Genomic DNA, 26,840 nt, shown 5'->3' with positions numbered 1-26,840 from the left:
AGGTACAGGCAGAGAGCTCCCTAAAGTGCCAGCTGAGAAGAGACATGGATGCAGATCCCGAGCTGTAGGACCGCCCTGGGGGGGTCTTTTGAGCTAGGCAGCAGAACAACAGGTGGAGCTGGCAGTGAATATTTGCTCACTTGCCATTTTGGGGGGGCCTGCCAAATTCTTATTTGCCCTGGGCACCATCTTGCCACAGGCAGGGCCTAGCTGGCTGCGAAGACGCAGTTGCCAGCCTGCTGCCTGGTTCTCGCTGTACATGCTGAAACGCTACCATCGCTTCCCTACCTTCCTACTTCCCAGTGCTGAATTTGCAGCGTCTCCAGCAACCTCTTTACCTGGTGGCTTTTCATGAAAGCAAATGGGGTGGTTTTCCCTCCTGGATCACAGGTGCCAGTGTAAGGTTTTAAATGCGAGGAGTCTGTGTGTGTTTTAAGGCTGAACGGTTCATTGCAGTGAAGGGTCCAGTTCCAGGTAAATAAATGCAAAAGGCTTCTATTGCTATAATACCCAGGGTTACGAAGATGATACATGAGCGTATGAGAGATTGCATCCGACACAGAGGATAAAAGCCCTACTCCTCCTACCGACAGCGGGTAGAGATTTTCCCTTCCAATGGTGAAGGCCTGTGCTCTTGGAGTTGTAGGTTGGTTCTGTTCCTGATGTGTGTGGATTAGCTGATGTGTGGTCCGTGTGTCCACTGTTTTGTTACAGAATAGGTTTTAGCATCTCTTTGAAGGTGGATGGGGGACTTTCATCCTGGGCGTGCAGGAAGGATGGGACTGTATGCTTTCATAGACTCTCTCCTGCTGCTTTAATCAAACGTACGCATGGTACGATATGGGAGTCCTCCAACGGCCAAAGCCGTGTTTGTAAATTGCCGTGGATGCAAACCAAAGGCTGTAGCCAGTTGCCTGAAGTCCCTGTGTCTCATTGTCGGCGCTGTGGACTGGAGCAGGTCAAAAAAAAAAAAAGAAAAGAAAATATCTTTTGTGGATTTTTTTTTTTTTGTGAAATGCGTCCCTTTTTTTCCATTTCAAAATTTCAACTTTTGCACTTCGCTGGCTGGCCCTACTTTACTGACTTTTCTGAATGCAACCCTGCTTCAGCAACAAAGTCAGACTGGGTTACAACTCAGGGGTAGCCTTGCACCACAGTCTGGCTAAGGAATTATGCTCCGCTTTGCTGAGGTTTGGCTTGTGGGAGAGGGGAAGTGATTCCATGAGGTTGTTGCTACTTGGGCCAAAATCTTGCAAAACCAGCCGATGAGATTGCTGGGCTGTTGATTCTCAGTCTAAAGCTATGCTGGATGGGGTAGCCCCATGTCATCTTCTCAGCCATCTCTGTTTACAGTTACCCATTTATGCAATGTTCCTGTTCCCTCCCCATCCAACTTCTGCCTTCCATCGCTGGATCACGGCAGTGACCCATGGAATGTGCTCTCCATTGTTTGGAGCTAACAAATGCTTCCCTAGATTCCAGCGACTGGCTGCAGACCAGTGCTGGAGGCAGCTAGCTTTGTCTGCGCTGTGTGTGTGTGTGTTGTGAGAGACAGCAGCCTCTGCTCAGTCACAGATGGATGGCCACAACCTGCTCTCTGGACAGATCTGTAGTCTGCCATCTATGACTTTTCTCAGTACGGAGTCTCCTGTTGATCGAAAATTAATCCCTGAGCATGCTTAGTAGTGGTTGATGTATATTTCTGAATGGGCCTATCTATGTAATGTCCTACCAGGGTCCATAATTCAGTCTAGGTCTCAGGTCTATAAAACACAGAACCCTGCTTGCTAAGTCTTCTTTGAGGTCTCTGCTGTTTTCACCAAAGATTACAATTTACTCTAACCTTGCTAGAGATATAAGTACCGTACAGATAGATGGGCCTGTCCCAGGGAGTCTAAATTCAGAACTCAGAATTGCCAATCCCAAAATTCAATGGTCACATTCCCCGAAATCACAAGATTTATGTAAACATCATGAGATTTAATATGTACATGAACTTTGGGTTCTTTTTATTTGCCTTCTGCTGTTGGAGCATTTCTCTACAACCACGTGGCTAGAAACTTCCTTTTCCTTTAAATGAATATAATCACATGACTCGGGCAGCTGGGGATCTAAGCAAAACATTGCAAGACTTGCAATAAAATGACGGGTACTTCTCCAGAGTCCGGGGATGTTATATCCTCTCTGTGGGTGTGAGGAATGGGTGTCAGAGGGAAGCCGTCTATTCTTTTGCTTATTAAGCCTCTCTGGGAGGAAACGATCGGAAAATGCCCCGAAAGGACATTCCAAGTCTAGCAGGAAAGCAATAGGTTTGCCTGGCAGGAATGTGCTATTGTCTCCCCTTGTGGCTGGCAGGGATTCCTTGAGCTGTGTCTGGAAGAAGAAATGTATATGTGTTCTTATTTTTTCCTCTCTCTCCCCTGTCTCGAGGGTGCATGGAGGCTGCAGCTTTTGCAGTGTGCAATGACCGCTGGTATTTTACAGCCACCCCGTGGCGCTTAGTGTTAACTGTGCGGTGTGCAGATGGGGAGATGGGTTTAATGCAACAGGGGAGGGTGAGGGAGATGGACACTCAGGTTTTCACTGCCTGTGGTGACTGTCGTCCCGGTCTTGCATGGTAGAAGTTGCTGCTGGAGGGAGGATCCTGCAGCTACTGCGTTTATAGCCTGGTTGTCAGGATTGGCGGTGAGCTCCTGTGGGGAGCTCACCAGGTACCCTGGTCAAATGCAGGAATATATTTGTATTTCTCTCTGCCTTGACATGTGCTAGCAAAAGTACCTTGCAAAAAAGTCCCTCCTATGGGAGGGCCAAGGTGCTTTGGCTGCTGGGCTGTAGCAGGGACTGCAGGCAGGGTGTCCATGGTAGCAGTTCCCCAGCTGTGGAGCTTGCTCCTGGAGCTTTTTGATTTCCAAGGGCTCATCCCTGTGCCTGATGGTTTCCCCAGCAGGGCTCTCTCTAGAGCTGTGATTTTCCCCAGTGCTCTGCTACACCAAACCAGGATTTCAATTCGGGCCTGTCTCCAAGTGGGGGAGACTCTCGGTCTCTCAGGATGAACACTGCAGCTCTGGGAAGGATCTGATAGATGTATTTTCTATCAGGAACTGGCACTTCCAAGTTGAGTGGTGTCAGGAATCAGGGGTCATAGGGGTATCTAATCATTCATCGTTTTCAATGCAAACCTGGGCTGGATTTGACCCTGTGTCCGGAGGTAAGAAGTGCCTTTTCCCTATGCCAATCCCCAGAGCCATCCGATTTCCCTACCTCCAGATGGTCGTTATGTATGGGGAACAATTGTTATCACCTGGAAAGGGCTTGGTGTTGTGCTTTATCTAGGAATGACTGACTGCCCTTCTTCTGAAAGTGTTGGTGCCTGGAGGAGCAACGGGCAAGACTAGGTAACTCTTCTGGTCCACTGGGTCTGGCGACTGGCCTTTCAGAGGAGAGTAAATACAGAACAAAGTAGAGTGAATGCATCCAGGGCCTGATGAATGAGCTTGTTGAATTCTCAAGGGCTGGTCTAAAACCCAGTGGAGTCAAAGGCTATGTCTACATGGCCCCTCAGTTTGGACTTTGGGGGTTGAAAACAGGACTACATTAACATGAACTAGGTACCTTTAAGGTCACACCAGGAGCGTCCACCCGGGGCAGTCAAAGCACATCACGTCCACTCTCACTGTGGTTCACACCCCGTAGGCCGTGCGACGTCTACACGGCCCTGTCAGCCATGTGGTGGAGCCATCTAGGCGTAGCCTTTAACCCCATTGGGTTTTGGATCAGGCTTTTAGACCATTTTAATAAATAACGTGCTCTAAAGAGGATTTTCCCACCTGGCTCCACTCCCCCTGGCCAGCTCTTGCTTTGAACTTTTTTTCGCCTTTTTTTCTTTTTCTTTGTATAATATTTTGCATGGTTAACCCCTTCCATCCCAGTCTCTTGCAGTGTGAATGACCAGCTCCTTTGCAGCGATAGGTAAGTAGTATCCCTTTCATTTGACATCAGAACAACGTGGCTCCCTTTCAGGCACTTGAATAAGAAGACCTATGCACGCTGGATGCTGAACTCCTCTGAAAATCTGGCCCCAGTTGCGGGCGCTGAGTTGGCAAATTAGGCCCTGACCTCTTTTTAAAACCAGGCTCCACGTGATTTACCGAGAGGAGCCAGCATCAGAACAGAATCTGAGCATGCTGACTCCCGAGCCTTCACTGTTCAGTTGGTCTCCACATCTTTGGCTGCCGCAAGAGCCCTTTCAAATGGAGTCCCCTTGGTGTAGGTTTAGCACCTAACTGAGAGCATTACAGTTGCCAGAGAAGGGATTTATTTTTAACCTCAAACAATACTGGAACCAGTTGGCATAGCAGAGTATGTACTTGTCCTCTCTTTCTGAGACAAGGAGGGCTGGAATTGCCAGGGTAACAAATAGCTGTGATTGCCTCTAATTGGACCCTTTTTATTGCTCATCCTGTGCTTTGGCTGTTTGAGAGGGTTTGTTTGGATGTGGCTTTCTTCCCCCCCCCCCCTTTTTTTTTTTTTAAAGCTGGGTTTCAAAAGGCTCAATGAGCGTTGTGCATTCCCTTCTGAGTTAGCTGCAGAAACGCCGGTGCATCGTTGGGGAAGCTGAACGTTGCTGGAATGTATTGTCCTGTGTGTGCGTGCGCCACTCTCTCTATGCATGCTGCAGCCAGAACCATGTTCGCTGCAGTAGGACTCAAACAAGCACTTGGGAGCATATCCTCTCTACTGCAGGGAGCGGAAGGGACCAACTGCTCTTCGATGCCTTGCTAGACTCTGTCCTTCATTCCGTCCCACCCCATAGCACTTGGTGCAGGTGCGTAGTTGCCTTGACTGACCCCTCCTTGAACACATGTGGTTTGGAAGTTCCTCAGATGTTCCTGCATGTGCTGCCAAAGCACACAGCTTCTCCACGGAACATCCTCTTGGCAAGACCGCGTCGGACCTACCGGGGCTGGACGCTCAGAGCCCCCGTTTCTTTCATTGCCAGTTGTTTTTCCTGTGGGATAAATAATGGGAAACATTTGACCCATTTTACACGTTAAGAGCAGCATTTGTCCCCAGGGTTCAGGGCTGTTGTATTGCCACTGTGAGGCACTCCTTGGCCAGCACACGGGATCTGTTGCATTTGGAGACCCTCCAACGGAAAGGTGCAATAGACATGGAAGTATCCATTGAAGTTCTGTTATTACATTGTCCCACCCAACCCTGCTCCTCCTCCTCCTCAACAGGTTTTATTTTATGTCACTTAGGGAGGACGCAGCTTAACTCCCTGCAATCGCAGGAAACCGATTGCATGGGGGACAGTCTCCCTGGTCTTATCACATGCTTCAGCTGAAGCGACGCTGGAAATCACCCTCCAGTCTCTGCTTAGGTGTCTGGGGCAGAAATCTGGAGATTTCTATTCCTCACGCTGGTTTCATTATGTGCCTGTGAACAGGAACAAGAGAGTGTCTTGTATCCAGCCCTAGTGTCAGCAGAACATTTCACACCAGACAATCAGCAAGAGTGAGTTTTACCCAGGGGATGAAGGAGGAGGCCAGCCATCATGCACCACCCTCTTTTCCGTGCTGGAACAAGAACATCCTGGGCCTACTTCTAACCAGGTCTGTATGAGGCCCCGTCCTGTGTAGCTGAGCCAAGCCGGTCTTAATGCAAGCAAGTTAACATTTGCTGACCAGTAACTACAGAGAGAAACTCCATATATGGCCACAGAGTAGCTGTGGTAAAGGCCCTGGCCCCAGTGAAGTTGCTACTCCCTGAATACAAGGCCTCCAAAAGTTCATGTGGTTCCACTCCAGGGGTGGATATTTTTAAAGAGTCTGCCCTGGCATTTTGAGCCATCCTGTTACAGAATAAACAGGAGAGATAGGATCAAGTTTTAGCCAGGAAGGGTGGCACAACCCAGGGGGAGAATTGCAGGATGTACCATAAAGAAATAATAATTCAGAAAGAAAAGCTGCACAGCTACTGTTGGGAAATTTTGTCACCATCCCAAGATCTTTAAGTCCTTGGACTTATGGGGCCAGCTCCTTAGCCTAGCTCCACTGACGTCAAGGAGCATACAGCCTGAAGGGGAGAAGTTCCCTAGGGAGTCAACACAGCAGGGCGATTTGAGACAGGCAGTTGTTGGGGGTCTCCCAAAGCTCTCCCACCACGGGGTTGCTCAGATCGTCTCTAGGAGGGTGTGGTGCTGCAGTGCAAGTGACGGCTGCATGAGCTGATGTGAAGCACCCGCTCTAGCCCTCTGCACTGAGCAGGAGTGAGTCACAAGGCCCAGCCGCGTGACTGAGCTGACATGGGCTTAAGCATGATCCTCACCATGCTAAAGAGGGGTTTAGCCTCACACTCCCCGCCTCCTCTAATGAGGCAGCCTGCTTATACCAGTGAAGGATCTGGTCCCATACATTGCTAGTGGATAAGTGTCCACATCACCCAAACAAACTCAGCCTTGGGACAGCTCTTCTTAGGATTCTCAGCAGGGTATCCAAGAACTACAAGCCCGGTAGACCAAACTCTCCTCTACCCATCAGAGGTCATTCCTCCTAGGCCAAGCACCAAGCAAGCCATGGTTCGGGACATGCGTTAGGAGTGGAAGACTTCAACATTTCAGACTGGCATCTTTCCCTGATACTAAGTTCACTCAATTCTCCCTCCCCACCACAAAAAAGGAATCATTAAAGGAGAAGATCTGTTACATGAAGACATTTTCCATGTGCCAAGCCAATTGTTCCTGTTCCCATTGTCTGCTGAACAGAAGAGCCTCTTGAGCAGAGTAGCTGAGACTGTTAGAAAAGGCCTGTTAGTGGAACAAGCCCTGTAACAAGATAACTGGGTTTCTTTTCTCTCTGTCTCTCTCTGTTCGGCAAACTGTATAATAAAAATACAATGAGGCCCTTTTCAAACAGACACTTATCAAAGTAACAAGCCTATTTTAAGAGTAAACTTCCAGTGGCTCAGAAAGGTTAAGTACAATGGAAATCTGACCTGCCGGCGGAATGGAACTTTCCTTTTGTGTGCTCTTTAAAAATGAATACATTTTCACTGCGCCACAAACCGATTGTTCCTGGTTTTTCCCCATTGTCCAGGCGACAAGGCAGCCCTCTTACAGGGCTACATACCAGTGAGAAGGAGAGAGACCTATGACAAGAACAGGCTAGTCTTTATCTCCCCTCTCCCCTGCACAATGGGGTTGTGCATGGAACAGGTTTTTTGCAGTAATAAGAGCTAGAATGAGACCCTGCATATTTTTTTCCCCTTTGCTCAGTTAATTTCCATTCCTGATCTGTTGTGGATCCACAGGGCAGATCGCCTAGATGGTCCCATCCCAGTTCTCTCAGGCCAACCGTTTTAGGTTAGTTAGGGTCTTCTGAAAATGAATTGGGGTGTGTGTGTGTGTGCGCATGCACGCACAAGAGAATGTCATGGGGGTGGGGGGATCAATGCTGGATTGACCGCCCTGGGGGCGGAATCTCTCAGCTGGACTGTGGCCGCATGGGCCCTGGCAAAGCAAGCATCCGCTGCCAGTGCAGCTCCTTCCTCAGCCCAGGGGCCCCTCCTGGGAACTTCTCCGGGCTTGGGAAAGTTTATTCTCATCTCCCTCCCCCCCCACCCCAGAGCTATTATACCCATCCATGCTACTGCTGGGGAACTGAGGCACAAAGAGACTACGTGCCTTGCCCAAAAGCACACAGGAAGCCCATTGCAGCACAGGGCATTGAACCCAGCTCTCCCGAATCCCAGCTTAGCCCCCTAACCAAAGACCCATCCATCCTCCCGTGCAATGGGTGGCTTGCAGTTTAGCTGCAAGTGAACCCAAGGACCACTACAGGAAACGGGATTGAGTCGCGGGCTTCCATCAGTGCTGAGTGTGCCCGTGCAGTGTAGATCCGCCAGAGACTCGGCGGGGGTTATTAGTCTCAAAGTATATCATTTTTGCTGGGAGGCCTTCAGGATGTTTTCATCCAAGTCTCTTTCTCTGGTGAAAGGCTAAAGAACCAGGTCATGCACCGCACTAAATACCCTCTGACAGATGGTTGGGAGACCTCAAGTTCTCACTGAAACACTCACTTGCCCCATGCTAGGAGATACTGGCTTTGCACTTAGTGCTGATGTAAGGTAACCTGACTGGACCAGTGCATTGGCCATGCATGAGCAGAAAGCAAGGAAACCCCAGAGTTTGGATTCCTTTACCCATCCCTGGAATGCTCTCAGAGGCAGGGAGTGGTGTCTAGTGGTTAGAGTAGGGATGGCAAGTTGGACTCCTGGCTTTATTCCCTCACCCTTGCTGTGTGAACTTGGGCAAGTTGCTTAAATGCCCACACTTCTCTGCCTTCGTTTTCCTATCTGTAAAACAGGAATAATAATAACGACTGTGTGAGAGGTGGACAGAGGATTTGAGGCTTAATTGAGCTGCTCTCAGAGCCAAAGAAGAAAAGAGCTAACTAATAATGTGCATTTAAATTGTACCTTTCTTCTCAAGGTCTCCAGAGTGACAGCTCAGTTGCAATGAAGCCCCCTCTGGGGTAGAAACCAACAGATGCCCAGTGTGCTCCACAACTGGGAGGTGGGAAGAATTTTCACCTGGAACACTATGGCCAACCCCTACTCTCTCAGAAAATGCCATGGGATATTTAATGGCCACCAATGAATGAGTCTAACCTGAGAGACCGCAATCATAGTCAGTTGCAGGGAAGTCAACATCGCTAAATTGTGGAAGGCTAAGAGCAAAGAGATGGTTTGGTCATAAGGAGTCTAGAGATTACCCAACCTGTGCAAGCCAACACCTGTGAACATGATCCAAAGTGGCTCGGAGAGGTAGAGATCTTCCCTCGACAGTAATGGTCTAGATGGGGTTTACCAAAGGCTAAAATCCTCCTCCGTTGAGCTGTCCTCAGACACATTCGTTTTTGCCTTGGCTGAAGTCTAGCAAATGTAATTGATGTGTTTTATCAGGGGCCCCTGTGTGGGGGCACTTGATCAGTCTCCTGATCAGTCTCTCAGGACCTTCCTGTCCAACTCGCGGGGATGAGTCTGTTCAGTCTCTGGGGATGGGATGGGGTGGGAAAGCTGTGGGGCCAGAGAGAAGCAGGACTGTGCTAGGGATGAGAATTAAAAGATGTAGGTCTCCAACTGGAGTTACTGTACAAGCCAAAAGGAAACCCAATAGCCTGGAAAGCGCAATGATTTGTTCAGAGAAGGGCAGGGAACTGAGATAAAAAAGCCCTGCTAAGATCAGAAACTCTGGCGTTCACAGTGCCCCATTGTTGAGCTGTCACACTTCCCTTTACTTTATTGCTTTTGTCCAACACCCTATTGTTCCACTTCCTTTTGTCCCCTATTCAGAGCACTGGCTTTTCATTACCCAGCCGGCCTTGTTGTTTTCGTTTCTTTTGTTTGAAGTTCCTGAGAGGAAGGTTTTATTTTCAGCGGTTTGATTAATTCACAGCTTGAGCTGGGCTTTGTTTGTTATGTAATTGCTGCCCTGCGCTTTTCCAGAGCCCCCAGAGCCTCGGCGCAGCCGCTGCTCTGGCCTCACTCCCCTCCTTCTCTGGCTTGAAATGGCCTGGAGCGTGCAGCATCGTTCCAGGTGTGTGTTCTTTCTATGGGGTCTTTGGGGGTCTCCATCAATCACGTTTTAGAACATAAGAATTGCCACTTCAGAGCATAACTAGCCCTCTGTCCAGCCCAGTGTCCTGCTACCTGCAGCACCAGAACAGACCCAACGGTCCGTCTGGTCTGGTATCCCTCCGCCTGCCGCGCCACAACCGACCCAACGGTCCGTCTGGTGTGGTATCCCTCCGCCTGCCGCGCCACAACCGACCCAACGGTCCGTCTGGTGTGGTATCCCTCCGCCTGCCGCGCCACAACCGACCCAACGGTCCGTCTGGTGTGGTATCCCTCCGCCTGCCGCGCCACAACCAAACCAACGGTCCATTTAGTCCAGTATTCCTCCTCCTGCCATGGCACAAGACCCAGTGGTCTGTCTAGCCTGGGATCCTGTCTCCAACAGTGGCCAATGTCGGGGAGAGCGTAAATCCCCTCCTTAATGCCCCTATATTTTCATTATTTCCCTCTGGAGGGAGTGGTGAGGGAAGGGGTAATTTTTTTCCTGGTACCCTGCTGCTGACTAATTCATGCTCTGGGGCATCAGGGCTGGTGGCTCTTACTAGGCAAATCCCTGCTAGAGCAGTTGTAGATGATCTCTTTCCCCATAGACATGTCTAGTCCTTTCTGGGACTTTGCCTCGGTAGAACCAGTGAGCACGGGGCTCGTACCTGGCTCGTGAGACGAGCCGTGGTGATATCCTGGATTGTCGTATATTCACCTGGAAGCATTGACTCTGTGGCCTGTGGCACCACAAGCAGCTGCTACAGTGCAAATGGGTTTGCAAATAACATGGATGCTTTTTTTATCTCCCTTTAAATTGCAGGCACTTCCCAGGCACGGGTTCCCCTTTTGCCTTGACTCACTTTGATTTTTTTTTTTTAAATCCCTTGTAATGTTTAGTGGTTATTTCTGCTTCCTGACCCCCTGAGCAGAGCCACCTGCACAGGGTTCTCCTGGCGTCCTGCTTGCCAAGTGTTCCTCTGGAGAATCTGACCTTTTATAGTAAACTTGGATGAAGGGGGCGGGGGTGTTAGCCTGGCTCCAGCCAAACTTCAGCTGATGGAAGTTAGGAAGAAACTTTCTTATTGGGCGGGCTGCTCTTAAACCTTACTCTGAAGCAGCTGGCACTGGCTAGTGGCAAAGACAGGAGACTGGGTGGGTTCGAGGGACCCTGGTCTGGGGACTCCTCAGAGAGGAAGGGAGAGAGACTTTTGTGGTAAAAGAAGCTCCTTCTAATTAATCTGGTTGAAATCCTGGCCTTGTTGAAGTCAGTGGGAGCTTTGCAATTGACTTGAGTGGGACTGGTATTTTACCTTCCCTTTTCAACAGGAAACATGTCTGACTTTGGCGTTTTGGAGACTTTTCCTGGTGCTGCCGTCTAAGGTAGTTGGGAGCCCCTTCTGTAGATGTCTGGCTGGTCTGGCCACAAGGCCAGGAGCAAGGAGTTCCTCAAGTCTCCTGCGGGTTCAACATATCCTTAGGCATGTCACCTTGGGCCCAGTTCTTCAAAGGAGCTGAGCCCCTGCAGCTCCTATTGACTTCCACTGGAGTTAAGGGCATCCAGCATCTTTTGAAAAGTTGGACCATTGACCTGTCCAAGCCTCATCTGGAACGTGGGGATAAGAACAGTTGCCTTCTTCCTTGGGGGTGTACGTGTGGAAAGTAATGAGTTAATCTTCGTAGAGCATGTTGAAGCATTCTCATGTACAGCTGGGGGGAAAGCAACTCTCTATATAACTGTGGGCAGCTCAGTGGCAGAGCTTGGGTGCAGAACCTGGGTCTCCTGACTCCTTGTATCCTGTCCTCTGACCAATATTGAACAGGAGCCAGAACTCCTGGGCTCTGTTTTCAGCTTTGTCAATGACTTGTTGCACCTCAGATTGCTCATCTATGCAATGGGTACCGCTGTTCTTCTCACTCGTGCTCTGGAGGGTTGTGAGACTTCATAAAGTGGTGCAGGATCCTTTCCGGAAAGCGGCTAGGTAAATACAAAGTACGGTCGTTTCTTCAGGAGTTCACGCACTTGTTTTGGCCCCAAATCCCGTGCCTCTATGCGTTTTGGTTTTTACTAAACCAACATCACCGCATGGCATCACACGCAGGTGGGTGGTTGGGTTTGTTCTCCTGGGAGCTTCTGGTCTCTGGAGCCGGTATCCTCAGCAGGGAACATTAAGGAAACTACAAATAATGGGGTCTGCAAACAGCAGCAAAACTCAAGACCATTGTCCCACTCCTGGTGGCACAGCAAACCAGCCAGATGGAGTGAATCCAGTGGGTTCCCGTACTTGCTCCAGGGGGGTGACTGTGCTGCAGGGCTGTTGGAGGAATTGGGCGCAAAAGGGTGATGCAGTGCGGTCTGTTAGGAGCCAGAGGGAAGGAGTAATAGCTGTTACACCGTTGCATAGATGTCCCTCTGTGGGGACAAGCTTCCTGCTAACAGTGCTGAATGTGCATTTAAACAGTGCAGAGACCTAAGCTCTTGGAATGTGCAGGCTGGGAGGAAGGAGGCACTGACTGGTTTATTCTTGGGCTGTTCCCTCTTGAAACATGCTTCTAGCAGTTCTGTGTCCAGAACTTCGGTACCATTGCTGTATGGCCAGCACAACCACTCTGGCCCTGTCACCACGCTGACCTCTCTCTCCTCCCCTAGGATGTCCATGAGGAACCCTGTTTCTCCCCACCTGGAACTCGATGGAGCCGGGAACATGGTGAACTGCACCATCAAGACGGAAGAGAAGACAGATAGCTGCCATGAGTCCCCCCAAGGAGGACCCACCAGCTCCGATCCCCACTCCAGCGATTTGCACGGAGTGCCGCTGTCACTGAGAGAGAGTGCTGACCCCCGGACTCTTCCACAGGTTGGGCTAAGTCTCCTGGGTCCCTTCTCTCCTCATTGCCTACAGGCTCGGGCTCTCCCATTTCCCACCCAACTCACAGGGCCCAATCCCAACCTGTTGTAAGCAGGTGCAGTTCCATAGAGGCAAATTCGGTGCTGATTTATGAAGTCAATAGGATTCCATGTGGTATACATCTGTGCTTTGAATGCAGTTGCACCTGCTGACACCCAGGTCTGGCTATTGAATTCATCTGTCTAACCCAGGAATCTCTAATGCAGTTATCACTCTGGTAACCAAGCTCCTTTGGCCTACCAAGTTTTCAAGCATACTAAGGGTATGTCAGAGGTGTGACAGTCTCCTGAGTTCCTGGCTAGCACCCTAACCACTAAACCATTTTTCTTCCCACCTTTCTGTGCTGTCTGGCACTATGAGGTTACCCTTTCCTGCCAGTAGTAGGAGACAGAAGCCAACTTGTCCTCCTAGACTTGAGAGAGTAATGCCACATTCCAACCTAGACCCCACGGCCATGCAGCAATGTAGTCTGTAGGCAAGAGAAAATGGTTGTTACCCTGTCCACTGCCTGCATTTAATCCTTATCTATAGGAAATAAAGCTGAAGTTTGAGGCTCCCCCAGGCTTTCTGCCCATTCCTGATATTATCGAGTCAGTCTTGGGATTTGAACAACGGCCTTCAGAACAGAGCCAGCAGCCCCAGAACAGATGTGCTGCCTTAGAAGCTGCTCCGGGTCCGCTGGGGAAACCTGTGGCTATGCTTTAATTTTCCCTTTTTAATTGCTCTTGGGTGCTGAGCCACTCCCGCTTGCATAGCCTCAGACCCTGCTGCTTTCAATTCCTGCCTTCCCAGAGGCTGTCGCATTTGCAGCGAGGCATAGCAGTCTAAATAAATAATTGAAAACAATTGCAAACAAGTGTTTGCAGCGTGAAGAGAATAAGTCACCTTCAGTGCATTAGAGGCTCACGGGGCTGGTGTCAGTCAGGATTAAGGAGTCTCCAGTTGAGAAGTGCTGTCTAGTGGTCAGAGCTCAGAGGCAGGCTGGGCTTTTCAAAGGAGCCCAGAGAAGTTAGGCACCCAATACCCATTGACTTCTCCTTGGAAATGCCAGCCAGCACTCCTAGGCTCTGTTCCTACCCCTCCTACTCTCCCAGGACCTGTTCAATAGCCCATTAAGGACAATGGGAGTCCTTCCATGCCATTATGTCAGGCCCTTCCTTAGAGACTGTGGGTAAGTTGCTTAACCTCTCCCGTGGTTTCTCCATCTGTAAGCATCCTGCCTTTTTCGAAAGGTTGTGAAACTGCTTCTTTGTAAAGTGCTTTGAGAGCCTCTGAGAGGGTCTATGTCAGGAGTGCGCAGGGATATTTTTTGGAAAGCAGAGCTCAGGGTGGTATTTTATACCCTTCAGTGTATTTTCTCTCCTCCCTACTTCACCACATCACAGGAGCTACTGAGTCTGGTGCTCTGGCCTGTGTTACATAGGAGATTAGATGTTCGCGGTGGTCCAGTCTGTCCTTAGAACCCATGAATCTTATCCCTTTGGAGGTTTGTGGTGATAGGTGGGAAATTGGGAGTCACTTTTTGTACGTTGCAGGAATCCCGGTCTCCTGTGAGCAATGCGTTAGATTCCAGGAGGTCTGCGTTTGAGCCTGCCGTCAGCAGCCAGGAAAAGTTAGATTTCAACAGAAACTTGAAAGAGGGTAAGAAGGGTTTCTGATCATCTGTCTCCATTGAAATCCCCCTGATCTACGGACAGCTTTATCCTGGTCCTATATTTTGGGGGTATCTTTTATTTTTCTAAAGTTTTGAAAGAGGCCTCTGGTATAAAAATAAACATACTTTGAACAAGATCCTGAACTGGTGATAAGCAGTGTAGCCTTATAGATAGGGCCCTGTCAAATTCACAGTCCATTTTGGTCAATGTTATGGTCATAGGATTTAAAAAATCTTAAATTTCATGATTTCAGAGATTTAAATCTGAAATTTCATGGTGGTGTAACTGTAGGGGTCCTGACCCAAAAGTGTGTGTGTGCGGGAGGGTGTCACAAGTTTATTGTAGGGGGGTTATGGTATTGCCACCCTTACTTCTGTGCTGCTGCTGGCATGGCGCTGCCTTCAGATCTGGGCACCTGGCCGGCAGCCGCTGCTCTCTGGCCACCCAGCTCTGAAGGCAGCACAGAAGTAAGGATGGAAATACTATGCCCCCCTTCCCCCAATAACCTTGTGACACCCCCCTACTGCAGCCCCCTTTGGGTTGTGACTCCCAGTTTGAGAAATGCTGGTCTCTGCTGTGAAATCTGTATAGTAGTATAAAAATACATAAAAGATCAGATTTCATGGGGGACACCAGATTTCACGGTCCGTGAATTTGGTAGGGTCCTACTCATAGACAGTGAGGACAATCAGTGGCCATTAATTGTTTCTCCTGCTTCTCTCTCTCTCTCCTCACCCTGTACACTCCTATGGTGACAGTTATGCCAACCATTGAGAAGTTACTCTCCAGTGACTGGAAAGAAAGGCTTTTGGGTAGAAACACCATGGAATCCAAAGGGGTGAAAGGTGAGCAGTACAGTAACTACCATCCCTTCCTGGGCCCTTAACTTCCCATCTGCCCCCTGCCCTTTTTCTCCTTTGTCTTGTGTGTATGAATGTTACAGCAGGTTGGAAAGGGGGTGTGAATGGGGGGCAAGTTTTGCCTACATCCTCCCTCCCCCACTTTTTGGTTTTGGTCAAAATTGGAAATGTCAGTAACAATTTTCATCAGAATTTTGTTGAAAAGTTCTGACCAGTCCTAGTGAATATTCATCTGGTCTGAACTCGAATATGTGACTCACTAGAGTGGATGCTAAAGGGATGAAATACAATGCAACCCTTCCAATAAAGTATCTAGAGAATTTGTGTCCAAGTCCCAGCTAAGCTCTCTGCTGGCTCTAAGGCAAGGTTCTCAAACTTCATTGTACCGCAACCCCATTCTGACAACAAAAATTACATGACCGCAGGAGAGGGGGGCCAAAGCCCAAGCCCGCTGCCTTGACGGGGGTGTGTGTGTGTGTGTGTGTGTGCGCGCGCACGTGCAAAGCCCAAGGCTTCAGCCCCAGGTAGGGGGCCTGTAACCTGAGCCCCACAACCCAGAGCTGAAGCACTTGGGCTTCGGCCCCCGGTGGTGGGGCTCAGGCTTTGTCCCTGGGCTTCGGCCCTGGCCCCAGCAAGTCTAACGCCAGCCCTGGCGACCCCATTAAAACGGGGTCATGACCCACTTTGGGGTCCCGACCCACAGTTTGAGAGCTGCTGCTCTAAGGGTATGTCTGTGCCGCAGTTAGAGGTGTGACTGCAGCATGTATTGACCCCAGCGAGCTTTGATCTAGCTCGCTGGAATGACAGTCGTAGTGAAGCCGTGACAGCGTGGGCTAGCCACTCAAGTATATACCCAGGGTCCTGGGTGGGGCTGTACATCTGGTGCTCCCCCAGGTACCCAAGGTAGCCAGCTCACAGCTAGCTCAAGTATGTCTACATGTGCTCACACCTCTGACACCAGTGTAGACGTACCCTAAACTGTGTAGAATAATTGGGGTATCATCTGTTCAGCCAGCCAGCCCTTGTTTACCCACCCTCCTCTGTTTGGTTACTTGCTTGGCCCAGGAACCCAGGAGAGCTTAGCGGAGAAGGAGCTGCAGTTGCTTGTCATGATCAACCAGCTCTCCACCTTGCGGGACCAGCTGCTGACGGCCCATTCGGAGCAGAAGAACATGGCAGCCATGCTGTTTGAGAAGCAGCAGCAGCAGATGGAGCTGGCTCGGCAGCAACAGGAGCAGGTATTTGGCCAGTGCTCTGGGGTATCTATTTCCCATGCCCTGTCTCCCATCCCAAGGGGTTAGTTTCAGAACCAGGGCAGGTAGCCCACATTGGTAGGGCTTCCCACCGTCTTGGCTCCACCTGAGCTGCACCTCAGAATTGGCTGGAGCACCAGGACCGAGCAGGGAATAAAATATAAAGCCAGGTGAATATCAGATTTTGGCAATTCTGGAGGGGGGCCGGGGATTGCGTCGGGACACGCTACGTGTTTTGTTTCCATTGTGACCATTTTAAAGCTTTCAAAATGAAATTGTTTTTTTAATAAACTTAAAGAAATTCGGGACTGGAAAGTCGTTTCCAAACCGAAAATTGAACTGTTTACAAAATGAGGAATCGTTTTGACTTTTTCCAAATTAAGGCTAAATGAAGCACCCAGGGGCTAGTGCAACAGTTAGTGTCAGGGCTGTGGCGCTTGATCCATTCCAGGGGATTAAGCTGCAGTGTTTCATGTTTTATGAAATTAGATAAAAGCAAATTTCAGGTGGAAACCTGGGACATGTGCCAGGACGGACGGTTTTGTGGGCAAGTCACTGGGCTGGGACTCAGGAGATTTGACTTCAATTCCTGGCTCTGCCACAGACTCCTTGCATGACCTCACGTGGGTCACTGCATCTCTCTGTGCCTCAGTTTCCCCATCTGTAAATGGGGTGACTAATCCTTCCTTTATCCCAGCTGTTGTCTCCCTTTTATTTCCTCCAGAGGGAAGTTCAAATATAGCTTTTAAATGACTTAAGGCTCCTTTTTTGTTTTCTCATGATTTAAAAAAAAACATTGTCATAATTCTGTCCTTTCAAGCTGGGATCATCTTGGCCAGGGAGTCTTCCCAGGTGGAAGGTAGGGGACAATTTTTGAGGCTACCCCTAGGTACCAAACAGCTTGCTCCTGGATTTGGCTGATGGTTGCCTTGTTCAGGTGATACAGGGCTTCTGGGGTAGCGAGGCAGGCTGAATCTATCAGTCAGGACGGAGAGCTTGCTGGGGTGGCAGTGGGGATGTTTCTCTTTCACCGTGGAAGGATCATGACTATCATCTTGGTCATCAGTGGTTCCTTCAGATCTAGACCTGGGGTGCTACAGCTTGAGCTAAAGGCCCAAGGCCTTGTCTACACACTGACGTACCCCGATTGAGTTAAACCAGTGCGAATACCTGTGCGGACCCTCTCAGTGCAGTTGAAGAGCAGTGCGGTTTAGCTTAGTTTAAACCTGCTTGACTTAAGCTACCCAGATGAGAGCATCCACGCAGCCAGTTCAGCACTGTTACGCCTTGAGTTCAGAGGCCCCTCGCTGGCAGCTGTATCTTTACCCCACCTCTGGGGATCACTACATGGGGATGGGGGACACATTCTAACCAGGGGGATGCTGGCAGTCCTAGGTGTATCCTCTCGTGAACCTGCCCGTCAGAGACGCCGAGCCCTCCGTTGCCCTTATGTCCTTGGCGTCTCCGCAGACCAGTTGTGTTTGTGGCTTGTTTTGCTAGGCCTCGGTGTGTTGCACCCCTCCCGTAGCCCCTCGGAGGCGAGCCCAGGCTAATGGCCCTTGGAAGGCTCGGTTAGCCGGCATTTTCCAGCCGCCGTATCATTGCTGTTTCCCCCCCCGACAGATTGCCAAGCAGCAGCAGCAGCTCATTCAACAGCAGCACAAGATTAACCTGCTGCAGCAACAGATCCAGGTAAGGGGGAGCTTTCCCGCCCTGCCCCCCTTGCGCAGTCCGTACTCTGGTCCCCCTTCGAAGCACTAATGCGCCCCCTCCTCTTCACCCCACGACCTCGGCTCCTGCCTGCACGGGAAACTCCTTTACCATTGCGAGTGGGGATTAGCCCCCCGCGGCCCAGCTGCCCTGTCCTGCAAAGGTGATTTGGTCTCTCTCTCTCTCCAGCAGGTCAATATGCCCTATGTGATGATTCCAGCCTTTCCTCCCAGCCACCAGCCTCTCCCTGTGACCTCAGACTCCCAGCTAGCACTTCCCATCCAGCCCATCCCTTGCAAACCAGGTAAGGGAGGCAGAGGGGGTACAGTATTATGGGGATCAGGGCAGGGAAAGCGACTGCGGCGAGCAGAAAGGGGGAGAGGTGGCTTTCAAAGGGTGGGGGAAGAGGTCTGGGTGGGAGCGTGGACTCCCCTCAGAAATACCCTCTACATAATCCGGGCACTCTCCCTTTCCTGCCGTTCCTCGGGCTGCGAACTCGGGGTTTGGAAGCTCAGGGAGAGCCGGGGAAAGTTGTCTAAGAAGCTGAGATGGGGTGGGGTGGTGGGGGAGATAAACCGTGACTTTTTTTGGCTGGCGGTAGGGAGGCAAATTGCTTTTCCTGGCAGGTTTCTGATGATCTGATTGAGGTCACCTTGGCCCATCTCTGGCTGGCCATCCGGGTGGGAGTGAAACCACTCCTGAAAGCCCAGGCGGTACGAGCCGGCTTTCCTGTTGTCACTGAATCTGGCTGCAGAGTCCTTGGTGCTGTGCAAGTCGACAGCTGAGCGCGGACTGGCTGCTGGATTAGCTGGTCCTGCCGGCGCACTGTGGTGCCACTTGGGCAGGGTGGTGGCATGCAGAGTGTGGAACTCGCGCTGCTGCTGCCCTTCCCCTCTCTAGGTCAGTTGGGACCTCTAGGTGCGACCATAATAGAAATAATCGTAATATACTTGAATCCTTGCTATCCCGTGGGTCTGCACTTTGAACTAGCCCCGCTGGCAGGCTGGTTTCTAGCAGGGGTTAGCTCCCCCCGTGCAAATCTCTCGTGCAGTGCCACTGTGCTGGGCTGGAAATCGGGGCCGGTTCCAGGCCCAGACAAGGCCTAAGTAGATCCCACCTGCCCTTTGCTTCTGGTAGCAGGCTGCGTGCGAAGCACCTGTTGTGACCTCATTTGCCAACTTCCCTCTCGCTGTCCTCTCTGCAGTGGAGTACCCCATGCAGTTGCTGCACAGCCCTCCCCCTCCAACACTGAAGAGACCCGCCGGCTCAGGCCACCTCCAGATGCAGGTACTGTCCCGAATCTGCCGTCCTCCTGGGGACCCAGCATAACCCAGGGACGTGCCTCACTCTTCCCTTCTCCCTGTCTCCTCCCCTCCACCCAGGAGTCTTCACAGCCACTGAACCTAACGGCCAAACCCAAAAGCTCTGAGCTCTCCAGTGCCTCCAGCTCACCCAGCTTGAAGATGAGCAGCTGCCGGTCCCTCACTCCTAACCACGGGGTCACGAGGGACCTTCAGTCCAGCCCTCCCAGTCTGCCTCTGGGTAGGTACCCTCAGACATGCTCTCTGCTGGGCGTCCCTTGCCTTCATCCCCAGCCTGCTCTGTCATTCGGGCATGTTGCTTGCAGAGGAAACACGCTCGCGGGATCCTAGTGGTTCTGTCCCCGTGGGGAGGAGGGAGATGGAGAATCTCTCCCTAGTCCAGGGGAACTGGTCCATTGTTCAGGGACTTGCCTGCTCTGATGTTCAGGGCAGTTCTGGGGAAAGCAAGATGGGTGACTCTCTCTGGGAGAAACCGAGTTGTCTGTGCTGATGCTGGGAGATGGAAGGGTCTCTAGGCAGCCTTCTCAAACCCCACCCACCCAAAGAGAGATCCAGAGTGGAAGAAGAAATGTGCTCCATGCCCAGAGGAAGAAGAAAACCACCCACTGGGAAGAAGCACCCAGGCTGGAGGGCTCCCTGGGTGGAGTAGCTGGAGTCCTGGGTGGTGCGGATGGAATAGTGGGAGACCAAGCTTTCTGATTTGAACCCTCTGCTTCCCTTGCTCGATGCTAGTAGGGAATGTGTCGGCAATGAGAAACTAGAGGCTCTAGATGGCTCTTAGCTAGATTCATGGCTCCGATGGCTGGGAGTAACCCCATTCGTTCTTGGGTGTACGGGGCCTATGCAAGGACAAGGTGCTGGCTGTGACGTGTTCTGCGCTGGGTGTTCATCCTCAGGATTTCTGGGAGAGGGGGACGCCATCACTAAAGCGCTCCAGGATGCACGGCAACTCCTGCACTGCCATAGCGGGGCGACGGAGAGCTCTCTGAATAACCCCTACCGGAAGGTGAGTGACATTGGGACTGGCGGTGCCAAGGGGCTGGTCCCTGGTCGAAGGGGGAGATCTGAGAGGAGCCAGCTCGGCGCAGAGCGACCAGAGGGAGGGTGTGAATGGATATAAAGGAGGGGGGGCTTAGGGGAAGAGCCCTATAGGATGTAATAGAAAATCCCTTTTCTATAGGTTCCTTCAGACTATCTTCTAGAATTGAATGGAGAATTGTGTCCAGGCTATAGCATTCCGTAGGTTGGCTGAGAAACACCCTCTGGAGAAAGAACCTCATTTCCTATGAAACCCTATTGAGGTTCCCAGGCATGTCTGCAGAGTGCTGTTGGTTGTCTCTCTTGTTATACCGTATAGGCCCCCTTTTCCATAAGGGCACTGCGGGTTGGGAGTGGAGCATCCTCCCCAGGTAGACGATGCTGAGTGTGGTGTATGCCGGAGACTCAGGGACTGTGTACCACACACTAGAACCCAGGCAATCCTGTCTGACACTCGTCCCTGTGTTGTGCACATGGCTGAAGTCCTTGCCTGACAGTTGCCCAGTCAAGAGCTGCTGGCTGGATTGCCTGCCCATGAGACAAGGAAGTGCTGGACATGCTCCCATGGGGGATGGTTCACTGCCGGTCAGTCTGCCACCAGTGACCTTACTTGTGTTGGTAACTGGCCATAACTTCTGCTCTCCACGGGCCTGCAGGACCAAATGGGCTTGGATTCCTCGCCCATGAAGGAGCGGATGGAGGAGACGTGCATGCACAGACTGGACGAGTCCATGTTAACCTGCGATGTGGATGGTAAGGACACATTCTCTGTGTGAGGCTTTCTCCAAAGTCAACTCTGGGCCTGATCCTGAGAGGTGCTAAGCACTTTGGACACCCATTGCAGTGGGGATTCCCTGGGGCTGGGCTGAATGGGAGAAAATGCATCACTTTTCCTTCTCTTTTCTTCTGTTCGTCTCTTATTTTTTCCTTTTCCATTCTTCCCCCACCCCTTCTTCTTTCTTGACCTGGCTACCTAGCCCCGTGTCTCTCTTCAGGTTGCGCTACATATGTTGAAATAAACAGCCAGAAGAGAATAGCAAAGACCTAATATAAGGGAAGTGCTTATATGAGATGGGTAGGAGTTTCATTTGTGGTCACTTGGTTGATTTCCTGCAGCCCTGCTCTGCTGTTCTCCCCAGCTGATGGGGATGGTCAGTGTAACAGCTAAATTAGCACTTTCTGTATTTAAATGGCGCTGTTGATACAGAGTGAACATGTGATGCTCCGAGGCATAGGAAGCCATGAAGAGAGGAGGCAGGCAGCCAGGGAAGGCCACGCTAACCACTTGTGGCTGGGCCCATCCCCCAGAGGGCTCAGAAAGGGGAAGTAGAAACGTGGCATCTTCTTGCACCATTGTGTAGTTCACTTAATTCCACTTTATTTTGCGTGGTTTCATATTCATTTAAAAAAAAAAAAGTCAATTTTTGATCATTTTGCTCAAAGCCCGTTAGTTACTATGGGAGACAATGATGTCATGGAAGTGGGTGGAGCTTTATGTCATCCACAAGGGTGGCATAAAGTCTTTGAGAAAAGGCTAGATTGAGGCGGGGACCATCAGGGAGCAGGTTATGGCTCCTTGATTCTGGGGGTGGTCTGCACCAAGAGATCTCTACGCCAACAGAGACTCAACGGACCACAGCTGCACCCTAGCGCTGCCAGCATGGCCCCTGTGCCCACTGGTGTGGGAGCTGCTCCTGGTGGGCTTCTGATAGACAGGAGCCAGTCCCTGCCCTTCTCCTCAGCTGGCCAGGTACAGCCAAATCCTGGCTCTTGATTGGTCCAAAAGAGCCAGCGGGAGGGAAGGTGGCCTGAGGGATGGGCCATGACTTGGGAAGGCGTTCAAGGGTCTCTGGCCCCACAGGTGGGGCGGCCAAGTGCCTGTGCGTGGACTGACTTTGACTAATGCCAGTGATGGACTAAAAGTCCTGGCACGAGACGTGCACAGTACAGACGGGCTGTTCACGCTGCTCTCACCTCCGCCTCTGCTGTTCTAGTCGGGGACCCCTCCCCCAGTGCGGCTGAGGCCCCTCGGTGTCGATGCTAAGCCTTTCCTAAAGGTTAGAGGGGCTAAATGTCAACTAGGAGCTGAGCTAAGACCCAGCCAGTCCCCTTAGGCCAGACTTCCCCAAAGCGCCCGTTAGCTTTGCGTGCCCCAGCTTCTGAGTGCCTGACAGGAGACACCCAGGGCCTGCTTTTCAGAAGTGCTGACTCCAGTGAAAGTTCAGGGGAGCTGCAAGTGCTCAGCACCCCTGAAAAATCAGGCTCTTAAAGACAGGAGATTTATTTTTCCACAGGGTCTGAGAACTCACAACCCCAGGATTTGTCCAGTTGGGCTCCTAAAAATGGAGGCTATCGATTTGAGCCTCAGTCTCTGTGGTGAGAAGCCAGTGCAGCATCAAGTGCCCCTTATTCTTATGTGTAAAACCCCCTTGCAGGGGAGACTCTTACCACCTTGGTCACCATTTTGTATCTTGTGTTTGGTCCTCACTTTCCCTGTCTTTTAACTGGCTCTTCCTTGCTGTGCTCCTAACAGGCTCACGACACTTCCCCGAGTCCAGGAACAACAACCACATAAAGCGGCCCATGAATGCTTTCATGGTGTGGGCCAAGGACGAGAGGCGAAAGATTTTGCAGGCCTTCCCGGACATGCACAACTCCAGTATCAGCAAGATCCTGGGTAAATGTCCCGCGGGCAAGTGAGGGTGGGCTGGGCTTTCCCTGCTGGGCTACTCCCAATGATGTGGAATCTGCCGAGCTGTTTTGCTGATCCATGCAGCCATCAGCCACTGCCTACTGCTAATGCCATGCAGCCTACAGCTGGCCAAGGGGCTCTGAGCTAGGATGAAATGACAGAAGCAGCCCCCTCCTCTCTCCCAGGACAGCTTGTTGCAAGAGTCTGGATCCTCCAAACTGGTACATGGATGCACTGACCCGGCAAAGCAGCAGGGCCATAAAAACACACCATTCTGCACCAAGAGGAGGAAGGAAAGGCTGGTGCTGAATATACTTCACTGGCCACAAGTGGCTAGGGCCGCGCTTTTGTGCATCTCTCCCCAAAGTTGGCCTCTCCAGCAGCACGGTGCCCCTTGGCATCACATTGGGTCCTGGAGCTGTGCATTGTTTTTTGGAAGAAAGCATCAGATGTTACCCCGTTTTCTGCAGCACTTGGTGCTTTCCCTCGATGCCAACCGTCAACCAGGCCTAAATGTGCTTAGCGTGTGAGCTCTGAGGATAAGAACCAGAGTGGTTCCTGGCTATGGAAAGAGGGGTTGGTAGTGAGGAGATAATCTTCAAAAGACAAGGCTATCTGTCCATCCTTATCTAATCTTTTCTGAGCTTGTCTAAGCATGTCTTAGCTGGGGTGAGAGGGAGATAAGACACCAGTGAGACGCACTGGTATCTGGTATGATTTGACTAGTGGAGACACATTAGAGCTGTGGGAATGAGCTAATCGTGCAGAGGAGAAAGCTTCCCTGGTGGAGAGGTCAGTGGTGGGACATGATGGAGAGCGGCAGGCTTTTGTTTCTCTGGTGTCAGAGCTGGAATCGGAATGGCAGGTGTTTGGGCAAATAGGAGCTAGCTCACTTTGACAATGATCCCCGGTGAAGGAAAGCCCAGGATATTTCTCATACCAGCTGGGCTTTCCCCGAGCCCCGTTCATGGATGGATTGTAAACTCAGCTCCACAGCCCGAATGTTCCCTCCAGGATGGATTTGATTTAAGTCACTAGTCAGGAAGACTCAATTTAATCATGGATTTCTACATAAAAGTGCATTCTTGTTGGTTGTTCTAACCTTAATACATATTCTTCACAACTCAGAGACAGATGTAGGTTTCATTTTTAGAAGGTACACACTATACATTTTTAATGTGATTTATTTGAAAACTTTTCAAATTAGTTTTACAGCTATATCAGAAAATGAATGATAAGTTTGTTTTTTTTCATTTACCAAAGGTAATTGAAGCAGATAGTTCACTTCCCAATGATTTCATAAATGTCTCCAATTCACCAGGTTAACATTAATATTTGGAGGATTTTCTTGCCATGTGTATTAGGAGGAGAACATCATCAGACAGACATTTTAAATTGTTTTATTTAACTAAAACAACAACGTTATGTATTCTGGATTCTTTTCTTCAACAGCAAACATATAATACTTTAACAAAACAAGTATATGAATTTTTGAATTTAATTAAACATTCCAGTTTTTTAAAATCAGGTTTGTTTTTGTTAAAATTGTTTTTAACTAAAATAGTTACAAGAAATATTAAAAAAAAAATTAAATTGACCATGTCAGCCAGGTCAACATGAGAATCTTAAAATATTGGCTTTTACAGCTAACTCAGTTGTCTTCACCTTCATTTTCCTGTTTGTTCATAATCTGGAAAAGAAAAACAAGCTTTCCTGCTTTTTCAGGTCCCAAACGATTTCTCAATTTGGAATGAATTAGTCCAAAGGAAGAAAATATTCTCTCTACACCAGCAGAAGAAGCTACTGCTGTTAAAAGTGAGATTATCACTTCAACAGTCTCTGAATCCAAGTGCTTAAGTGACTTCCACCAGTTCACTGGTGTGACTTTCTTTAAAACATCATCAGCAAACATATATTTCTTGAATGGGTCTTATTCCGAAACTGGGACTCTTTTTTATGGCCTGCTGCCATTATAAGTTTTCCTTTCTAGTGAGAGAATGGTATGGTAGATCTCAAATCAATGAAGGCTACACTCAGAAAGACCTCAAGATTTCTGGAATATGCTGCTCAAACAGTTACACTTTTGTTTCTACTGCCTGTCCCTCTCTTCTCACATTTATCTCCAGACTCCTTCTCCTTGTCCAGATCTATTCCACCCTCAAGAATCTTCTATTCATTGAACTTTTTGAAATTTTGCACTTGTAGAGAGAGGTAAGGGGTTGGCTCTGTGTACACAAATTTGCAGATGGACAATAGGATTGAGGTCTGTTATTTCTCACCTCTGTATATTATTTATTTAATTAATTAATTAATTTAAAACTGTTTTGCTGTTAACACGCATGTTATCTCTGGAGACAAATCCAGTTTGAGAAGTGCAAAACTAAGCATCTATGATGGTATCTTCTAGACTGAGCACTGAGTCCCATTGGGTAGATAGAAAGATTAACCTAAATACTCTGTACGGAAGACCCTGGAACCCCGTAAGATTGGGTCCCTAATCCATGAACTACTGGAACTCATTTACAAAACTTTTCTTAAACTTTACATGAATATACTGTCTCATGCTACAGAATTAGAATTTATAATCCCTATTCCATGATGAGATATCTTTGAGCTATAATGTATCTTAATTAAAACTATCTTTAGATAGATTTTTTCCTCAAAAAGCATTTTATCAAAAAAATCTGATTTAAATTAAAAAAAAAAAAGATTTAAAAAAAAAAAGAATTGATTTTTATCAACCCTGGTTCCCTCCTTCCCCCACTCTTCTTTCAGATGATCCTCAGTGTCGCAGGCTAGAAACCAGAACCCAGATCAAATCCTGGCTCAAGTCAGATGGGAGGCCAGGGGTCAGAGAACTGGCCGTGCAAATGCAGCCGTAAAAGGAAGCTTCTTCCCTGATGGTCTATGGCATGGGGCTCATGAAAGTGATGGACTAATAGTGCAAGCAAACTTCCCCCACCCAGCTCTGCCCGTGTACCTAATTCCCGATCTGCTCCAACCCCGTTAGTCCAGTCCTGAGTCCCCCGACCGCTCTGCCAGTGCATCTCCTTCCAGGCCAGCCAGACACCTGCTATCCTGCCAATGCACCTGAACTCTGGCCAGCCATTCCCCTGCTGTGAAGCTGCAGAATGTCCCCTGGACTGAGACAACAGGGACAATTTTTGTGACGTGCGTGTGGGAAATGTCCATGAGAGCGTAGTCTGATACCACCAAATTCAGCGCACTTGTGGCATAAGCATGGTGTGACACTCCCCCCCGCCCCAAATAAATCCAGAGGTGAAGGGCAGGCGTGTTTACACCTGGCACTACGCGCTTCAGTTTTAATTCAAATAATATTCTGCAGTTACAGCACTTTTCATCGGAACATCTGAAAGCGCTTTTACATTCATTAAGCCTTACCCTGCTCTGTGAGACGTAAATTCTTCTAGCTCTGTTCCACAGAAGGACAAAACTTCTCCAACCTGCAGAGGGGCTAGGTGCTGCTATCTGATCCCGCTGAAGACAATGGGATCTCACAGCATTTAGCCCCTAAGTGACCTCCCCAAGATCATAACACTGTCAGAGCTGGGAAATAGAACCCAGGAGTCCTGACGCACAGTGATCTGCTCTGAACCACACTCTCCTCCCAGAACTGGGAACAGAACCCAGGAGTCCTGACTCCCAGAGCCCTGCACCAACCAAGAGGTGACAGTAATAAGCTTTTACCTTTCTAGAATATTGTAATGACTCTCTCTACATGAGGGTTCAATCCTGAGCTTTTCCTGTCACTGTGTCTTGTTT

The 26,840-nt window shown here is 49.8% G+C and overlaps 1 protein-coding gene across 9 annotated transcripts in view; it reads left to right on the top strand.

Moving 5' to 3' along the window:
- Positions 1 to 26,840, top strand: part of SOX13 (SRY-box transcription factor 13) — a 90,101-nt gene that overhangs the window by 54,288 nt on the left and 8,973 nt on the right. For 5 of the 9 annotated variants that reach the window (XM_074936091.1, XM_074936090.1, XM_074936089.1 and 2 more), the window contains 11 exons: positions 12,269 to 12,476; positions 14,063 to 14,168; positions 14,941 to 15,027; positions 16,108 to 16,280; positions 17,796 to 17,987; positions 18,195 to 18,309; positions 19,210 to 19,292; positions 19,388 to 19,547; positions 20,224 to 20,333; positions 21,022 to 21,118; positions 22,899 to 23,042. In XM_074936091.1, the coding sequence (XP_074792192.1) occupies positions 12,270 to 12,476; positions 14,063 to 14,168; positions 14,941 to 15,027; positions 16,108 to 16,280; positions 17,796 to 17,987; positions 18,195 to 18,309; positions 19,210 to 19,292; positions 19,388 to 19,547; positions 20,224 to 20,333; positions 21,022 to 21,118; positions 22,899 to 23,042 (1,474 nt within the window). In that variant the 5' untranslated portion in view covers position 12,269. Of the gene's footprint in view, positions 1 to 5,542; positions 5,616 to 12,268; positions 12,477 to 14,062; positions 14,169 to 14,940; positions 15,028 to 16,107; positions 16,281 to 17,795; positions 17,988 to 18,194; positions 18,310 to 19,209; positions 19,293 to 19,387; positions 19,548 to 20,223; positions 20,334 to 21,021; positions 21,119 to 22,898; positions 23,043 to 26,840 lie in introns of those variants that run through there. The other 4 variants (XM_074936088.1, XM_074936087.1, XM_074936095.1 and 1 more) reach the window with 4 other exon arrangements.

This window comes from Natator depressus, chromosome 21, assembly GCF_965152275.1.
Source record: "Natator depressus isolate rNatDep1 chromosome 21, rNatDep2.hap1, whole genome shotgun sequence".
NCBI classification, from domain to species: Eukaryota; Metazoa; Chordata; order Testudines; family Cheloniidae; genus Natator; species Natator depressus.
Note: the sequence above shows the minus strand (reverse complement) of the source record. Positions and strands in the feature narration are given on the sequence as shown.